Raw genomic sequence first — 8,488 nt, 5'->3', positions numbered from 1 at the left:
CTTCAAAAGTATAACTTAACGATTCTACTCTTCTTTAAAACTGAGACGGTGACATAATTGGTGTCGGTTCCATGAATTGAGTTTTGAGGGACACATTTATTTTCCCTTACTTTTATCAAACTAACACCGATGAGTCATTGTCTCAGCTACAAAGACCAGAAGGACCGATAACTTATGCTTCCAATCAGTGTTTTCGATTGTTATTATAGTTTTGGATGACTTATAAGCACTAGTCTACAGCTTAGCATCTGCCCATAAATCATATCAATAATTTCGTATAGAAGATTACACAGCAAATTAATACCTCACAGCATATGTGTGCACACATTTGAGTCACACACAAATTAGCAGAACCCACAGAAGCTATCTATCAACTAATTAATCAATCCAAATAAAAAGTTTCACAAAATAAATGTACTAGTATCGAACAAAATCACTCAATCCCAAAGCTTTGAAGCACATAATTAAAATTAGCATATAAATATGTTGCTCCACTCCACTCTATAATAACTTAGCTCAGGTTTCCAAACGAAAAACCACAATTTTCAAATTTCAACCTCAAATTTTATTGTTCACATTTTTTTCCAAAAAAACACAAAAGTGAACGCGATAATTGAAGATTCACGGAGAAGAAATAGAGGGAGGACGTACCCAGGGTCATGATTGAGCATGTCACAGATCTCGATATTCATAGCCCAATCGGGACCGATGAGCATGTCGCTGGTGGCGCGTTCAACCATGGAATTCACCATCTCCGGTCACCGAAGTACTACGATTGGAAACGGAATAGGATCGGTGAGTTTCCGATGAACATAAACTGAACCAGCGAAGCGATCGGAGAAAGATTCCGGCGAGTTTTTGTTGTGATGTGTGTATTGCGCGAAGGAAGATTGGTAGTTTGGTGATTCCGTTGAGGGGAAAGGTTGGGGGTTAGAATTGGAAATTTGAAGTGAACAAAGCAAAGAACGTGACACGTGTCGGTTGAATTGTTGATTAGCACCCGATGCCGTTGCTTTTTATGACTATACTTGATCAACGATTTTTGGGAGGTGGTCTTACGTAGGCATGCCTAGCAAACCCACATGCATAGTATCAAATTGGAGAATTTGGATTAGACGCATTAATTGCATGATCACAAAATAACGGTTTAGATTGTTTAATAAAATCAAGGATCAATATGATGTTGCAAAGTTGACAATTAATTTGATCTCTTAAGTTTCGTGGTAGGTTGATTTTTAACTGGTACAAATGAAATACAATGTATAAATCTTTTACTGCATTTTGCATAATACATTAATTATAGGGACCATTTAATCTTGATAGAGAAGTTTTACTTCTCAAGTCTAACGATCTTCACACTTGTTGCATCATAAAGTTGTTGTAGATAGATCCAAATCCTCTAACTTTTGATTAAAAATACTTGAGCACTTAAATATAATCAAATGGAGGTACCAAGATTAGATGAGGTCAAGGCTACAAGTAATCATGCATTTTATCATCATTGTGTGCAGTTTTTAGTCAAATCTTATCCTTTAATTATTTTGCCTTTTAAAATAAATCAGAAATTGTATATTTTTATTTTAATAAAATAGAACAAAAAAACAAAAGTAAAACATGAATCTCAAAGAACAGACTCCCTTTAAGTCTTAATCAATAAGTAAATTAATGCGAACTAAAATATTGTCTTACATTACAAGAGAATGCTCTACCTTGTGGCCAATAAGAGCTAAGACATATGCATATTAGTTTGCCTCATAATAAACATGACTTATTAAGGTTGTCCAGACAAAAAAGTGGATAATAGAGTGAACCTCGTTAAGAAAAAGTTGAAGATGGTGGATGGATGATGTGTTTCCTAAAATTAACTTCCACCATTTGTATATATGGTTTAATTATGTCCAAATGAATGCAATTATTTCTACTCAGAATATGAATGAATAAACTTGACATGTATATAACCATATTATAACTCTTAGAAGCTAGATTAAAAATACCCAAAATATAGATTTTTAGAAGAGAATAATAATAATAATAATAATAATAATAATAATAATAATAATAATAATAATAATAATAACGAAGGAAATAGGAAATTTTAAGTGCTCATTAGATTTGACAACATGATTATGGAATTGTGATTCTTGTAATCTCACCACTAATCCGAACATGCACTAAGTAGAAGGTAGTACTATCAAACTTCAAATTCCATGCACTAAGTAGAAGGTAGTACTATCAAACTTCAAATTCCATGCACTAAGTAGAAGATAGTACTGTCAAACTTCAAATTCGATGCAAATAAGACAACACTTTTGATTGCCAGGAATTGTGAGAATCTAATTCTTGTACGTACCCCAACTTGAAAAATGAAATTGCTATAAACTAAGTTCTATAGAAAGCACAATGGACCTATAAGTGCCAAATACGTATCAAAAATCCATAAAGCATTTGACCCCAAATTTCCTCCTACAATTTTAGGCTATTAAAAGTAACTGTGCTACAAAGTATGGGATAAATCCAGTGAGTATAACTTACATTGGACCATTAGGTTCCAAAATCAAGTTAAATAGGCTTAAAAAGTAGGGGTTGAAGTATGAAGACTAATGCTAATTTTGGGATAATTTTAGTTAAACAAGCTACTGACATACAAAATTCCTATCCAAAAATAAGGGAAGTGTCAAATTTCAAGTCAATCAGACGAGTATATCTTAACTCAAGTGACAAGTCCCTAGTTACAAAGAAAAAGAACTTTTAGGCCAAACTAGAGGTGATTTTGGACCATAACTTTTTGCCACAGTTTTTGTAATATCAAAAGAAACTTAGATACCAAATTTCATGCAAATTGAACAAGTGTAGCTTAGATTGGACCCTTAGTTGCAATTTAACACTTAAGGAAGCCAATTAAGGGTAGTTTGCATGAAGTCATATCTAGGGTAAGAATTTGGACCTGAAATTTGGTATACAACCTTCATACATTATTTTAGGAACCCCAACTGCAAAAATTTAGATCACATGGACTTCATGATCTCGAATTGTGTGTATGAGCCAAAGTGAAAAGAGTGGCTGGTGAGCCTGCAGAAACTCCAGTTAGGATTAGAATCTGAACCCAAGCCTTAGCATCCACCTATAATATGTGAAAATAAGTTTAATATCATACATTAAGTGATTTTTCTGGTTTGAGGCATTTGTAGCAAAACAGTAACCTAAACGCAGTCAATCGATGACTGTTTTAGACTTTCTAAAAAAATGGTTAGAACATAATTTCTAACCACTCCCCTCAGGTTATTTTTTGTTACACCAAACAGATCTAAGATCACTTATATACATATTCTTACTAGTTACAACATTCCATGCTTTACAAACCAATGAGCAGTATAGTTACTACCCGTCAGCTTCTGGAGTAGGTACTTTTGGAGGATCAAAACTACTTATGAATGTTCATAATCATATGTTGAAAAGGAAATAAAGTTGCGTCAATATGGAACATATGTTGAGAAGGAAATAAAGTTGCGTCAATATGGAACGAGTGTCCGAACAATAGGGGGGCCTGATTTCATGTCCTCAACAATTAGATCGAAGAGAGCCTGTGTTATGTGGCCTTCTTTGCCTACAAGGAATGAAGAACCAAATCAATAAGCTCAAAAAAGGTAAGAGTAAAGAACAACTCAATCTGCTATTCATTACAAGATAATATTTCCACTGTCACAGCCAAACAAGAAATTCAGATAAACAAGCAATATCATATTTGGTGACACAGCCAGAAATGCAATGGAAGTAATCAATGCAAATAAACAAGTAACATCATATCTGATGATGATTACCAGATGGCATGTCAAAATATAAGTGTAAGCCACACAACTAAGAAACAATGTATAATTTTTTTGAAGATAAAATCACTTTATGTAGAGAAATGAAAGTAAAGTTGTATAAAAGAATGTCCTGTAGCATGATAAAACTATCAGCACAACCCATATTATGAAACCAAGCGAACTTGGCAGTTTATGCTTAACCTAGCAGGAAAGGAGTCAATTCCATCGTGAAATCCAAAATATTTGATAAAAAATGACAACATTCGGGTTTTACGTAGAAGAAAATTGGAGAAGACCAAATTCACTAACTTTTAAAATAAGGGGATTTAATTGACTCGAAGAAAGCTTAAAGGATGAAAAATGTTCATAGTAATTAGTCCAAAATCGCATGAATATTCATTACGTAATTGCACAAGAAGTGAAATTACACACCATCTCCAATAACCTGCTCATCCCACTGCACTACAGGGCAAACAAGAACTCCACTGCCAATAAGCATCATTTCATCTGCTTCCTTCCCTTCTTCAACGGTTACATTTTTCACCCTTATCCCTGTAAGCTTACCCTGCTTCAACAAACACTCAGCAAGGGCTAAAACTCTCTTAGCTGTACAACCACTTAGAATTTTGTCAAAGTGAGGCATTATAAGTTCCTTCTCTTTATTGACAAAAGCCACATTCATACTAGGCCCTTCAGCAACAAAACCTTCATTGTCAAGCCAAATGCCTACAAAAGCACCAGCTTCTTCCGCCTCCATCTTCGAGAGCACATTTGGAAGGTAATTCACACTCTTAGTGACTGCAAACATGGGATGTTTTATTGGAATAGATGAAGTGATGACTTTAACTCCCCTGGACTCAGGTGTCACAACTGCCGGTGACAGGTCCTTTATTACAATTGCATAAAGTGCTGACTCATGGCCGCCAGAGGGAGAGAGCTGAAAATCACCAGGTCCTGCTGATAACCAGTATCTTAGTGATCCATTTCTACATTTGGAAGCACTCACAGTTTGTATGAGAATCCTTCGTATATTTTCACGATCAAACGGGGGATCTATTTTAGACCTCAATGCCGAATTTAAAAAGCGGTCAAGGTGTTGATCTAGGGAACACAGATATCTATAATGCACAAAATATATCAGCTGACACCTTTAGTTTTCAATGAATAGAACACGGCGTTGGAAAAGATAAGACAACTACTTTAGTACCTAATTAACAATTTTACTTCATAACCTACCTTATTTGTTTAGTAGTTATTCTTTATCCTATTTTAGAGGGTGCACAAAGGAGAGTGAATGTTTTTACTTTTTATTAGTTTGAAAAAGTAAAGTTCTTATGCAAAAAGGTCATTGCTCTGTGCAAGATAGGATTCATCTGTTTTTTTTTTTTATTTCCTTCACATTATTTGAACCAAACTAAATGCACATAAAGAAGCTAAGAAAACTCATTATACTGAATTCAAGTGAAAATTTGAAAGTTTTTGGTTTTAATTCCGAAATATTATCCTAGTGAAGTTCTCATGTTCAATCGAGATAGAAACAGTAGTTTTCAATGTGGTGAAAATCACTAACCCGTCCATTATTGCCGCAGTATCAAAGACACCATGGCCCCTATGGACCATGTGGTCATCCATAGGAATAACCATAACTGCAGGGTCAGTTGTTATCCCACCAAAAATACTAGAATACATGGCAAGATATTGCTGCTTTCCCTTTATCTTTTCTCTGAATGTTTTCAACCTTTCATAGGCCTTATGTATGCAAACAAGGGAGGAAAATATGTGTTATTAGTAAAACTGATTATTTACAACACACGTGTGTCGGTGATTTCTATGAAAACAAAAATAACAATAACATTTGCACCTATATCATGTAAACTAATCAAGCTCCTTACAAACCCAATTCTAGGTGTTTGGATCCTCTGCAGGTCGGTTCAACCAATTGTCAGTCGTTGGATTAATCTAACAATTGTAAGTATATCTCCCTCAACAACTGATAATATAATCCAACAGCCGACATCTGAGGGGACTAAACTAGATCTGAGCCTCCTATTCTAGTGGTTTATATGTTGGGGGTTTAATGTGCAAAGTAGGTGTAATCAAATTTCTGTCAGGTGCTATGGCATGTAGGATTATGTGCTAGCCGTCACATGTCATGTTTCCGTCATAGGCCACAATGCCATATTATGTTTATATGACAGGTTTTTTACTAGCTTCAATAATCTGGCATCCGCATAATACTGAAAGTAAGGATACAACACTAAATATAACAAATTTTAAAAGCTAAAAATCAAAGATATCACAATGCACAAAATAATATTAGAGTAAAATAAATTTAAATACATAAATATTAAGAAGGTTAGTATTTTAAAAGATAAGATTAATCAAGACATATATTTATAAAATTATATAGAATATACTTTATACATATAATAATAATTATAATAATAATAATAATAAAGTATACTTCGTTAAATAAATGTAGTACTCTTTTAGACTCAAATATAAGTAAAAATAAACGGCGGTTAATCTCATTTAATTTTCTTAATACAATGAAAAAGAGTAATTATATATTTTAAACATCTCTTTAACTTCATTTAATTTTCTATAGGAACTCGTTTCATGAGAGAATAAATTTGAATTAATTGGATGGTATTTTGAGAATAATAACATTAAATATGGTAATACTATTTAGAATTTGCTTATGGAGTAGTATTTCACATCAACAGACATAACTTTTTATTTATTTATTTTTGCTTATAATTAAATCTTGAGGAACATATAAGTAATAACAGAAATTATGCAGTAAGAGTATAAAAGTATTGAAAGTGTTTGCAAAAAGTTCAATAGGAAAGACATGTACAAAAATGCAAAGTGAAAATGCAAGTGACCTCAGAGGAAGATAAAAGAGGAACAACATCTAATACTTGAGTTTTAGAATCTGCAATGTGAAAGCATAGCACACTATAAGTTTTTCATTTTCCAGAATCAATAATAATAATTAAAATGTTGTTTCATGAGGGGAAATAAAAGAAAGAAACGAACCAAGTAAGGGTGAAGAAGAGTCAGAATTTGTGAGAGCAGTGATTTTTGTGAAGTTGAGTTGTTGTTGAGGATAGGAAACGCGGCGATTGACGAAATCAGTTGATAATGAATTTAGGTTTTGTGATTGTGGTGGTGGAAGGAACCGGAGAGACGCCATGATTGTTTTACGGTGATGCTGATACGGAAAGCGATCGATCGATCGATGCTCGGAGAAGCTGCAGCTTGTTGACTTCTATTACTATTACGGACAAATGTGTCTTTTACATCAAATCTAAAATATTTTATACTAGTTTGTAACCCGTGCGTCGCACGGAACGATTTTAATAAATAAATTATTATATTAGTTTATATATATATATATATATATATATATATATATATATTAAATTTTATAAATTTTATTTTATTGATAATTAAAAAAAAATCTAATTATAACTTAACTTAAAAACTAACTTAATAATGAATTTTTATTTTTATTATTCAACCTATGTTATTTATATGAAATACAAGACATTTAAGAATTCATATAAATTTTGTTGTATCAAGTGGGCAAAATATCTTTTAGTCTTCATTAATCTTTCATGAATCTTTTGAATTCTTTTGAATTTGCGTGATATTTAATAATAAATTAAAATGCATAGTATAGTAGTTTTTAAATTTGATAAAATAGTGTTTGAAGTTTGAAAAACCATTACTTTCAATGAATCGATAAAATGAATTGTTTCTTTAATTCCTACATAAATTTTATATTTTCTTAAATAAATTATTATTTTTCTCTTCAATATTCTGAAAATTTAATTGAATTCATGGCTAAGAAGTTTAAATAAATTTTATATTTACTTAAATAATTTTTTTTTTATTTAATATAATGTAAATACCATTTATTAGACAACTTATAATCAAAATTATTAGGACGGACAATCTTGTCTAAAAGAATACAAATATAAATATACAAATGTACAATTTGTTGACTATTTATGAGTGAATTTAAAATCGGAGTTATTAAGACAAATGTTATATAAGATGATAGAAATATACATATACACATTTACAATTTTTTGAGACAAAATTAAGAAACATAAACAATACAAAATATATATATATATAAAATAACATAACAATCATAGTAATCTTTTTTTATAAATAAAATAAAATAACAATCATAGATTGAATTTTTTTTACCAATTCAAGTAATTAATGTGAACATATTGCTAGGCGCAACACGAACAAATACATAGTTATACCAGGAATATTAATCTCAAATCGATAAATAAAATCTCACGAATATTAATCTCATTACTATCTCCATTGCATAAAAGTTTTGTTTGACATTGAGGAGATCAAGACAAAAACCACATTCGCACACTGCTAACAACCAAATTCCATGACTCATTTCTTGGAGAAATTGAAGCAACAAACTCTGATGGAGAAATTGAAGCAACAAAATATGATTTTTGTTTCAGACATTAGATAAAGATGAATAAAAAAGCTTTGATAAAGAAAACTTAAAAGAATTGTGTATACAGAGATAATATGAATGATATTTATAAGGGAGACGCAAGAAATGAGAGAGTACCGAAGATAGACGGTTAACGGAGTATTAAAAGAGTGGTTGTTAAAGTAGTGTTTAAAAAACAATT

At 31.8% G+C, this 8,488-nt stretch overlaps 2 protein-coding genes across 2 annotated transcripts in view; both read right to left on the bottom strand.

The window, feature by feature from the left end:
• Nucleotides 1-946, bottom strand: part of LOC101506964 (TOM1-like protein 9) — an 11,124-nt gene extending 10,178 nt beyond the window's left edge. Inside the window, exon 1 of the mRNA XM_004498420.4 lies at nt 652-946. Coding sequence (XP_004498477.1) covers nt 652-752 — 101 coding nt within the window. The 5' untranslated portion in view covers nt 753-946. The remainder of the gene's footprint in view (nt 1-651) is intronic.
• A 2,183-nt stretch (nt 947-3,129) lies between these two features.
• On the bottom strand, nt 3,130-7,112 carry LOC101507293 (D-amino-acid transaminase, chloroplastic). The gene is made up of 5 exons (XM_004498421.4): nt 6,849-7,112; nt 6,695-6,744; nt 5,377-5,555; nt 4,239-4,924; nt 3,130-3,604 (listed from the first exon to the last, which is right to left on the bottom strand). The coding sequence occupies exons 1-5, from the start codon at nt 7,003-7,005 to the stop codon at nt 3,510-3,512; spliced, it is 1,167 nt and encodes a 388-aa protein (XP_004498478.1). The 5' UTR covers nt 7,006-7,112; the 3' UTR covers nt 3,130-3,509.
• Nucleotides 7,113-8,488: the final 1,376 nt, after the last annotated feature.

Source organism: Cicer arietinum, chromosome 4 (genome assembly GCF_000331145.2).
Source record: "Cicer arietinum cultivar CDC Frontier isolate Library 1 chromosome 4, Cicar.CDCFrontier_v2.0, whole genome shotgun sequence".
In the NCBI taxonomy this organism is placed as follows: domain Eukaryota; kingdom Viridiplantae; phylum Streptophyta; class Magnoliopsida; order Fabales; family Fabaceae; genus Cicer; species Cicer arietinum.
This window is presented reverse-complemented; position numbering and strand designations above follow the sequence as displayed.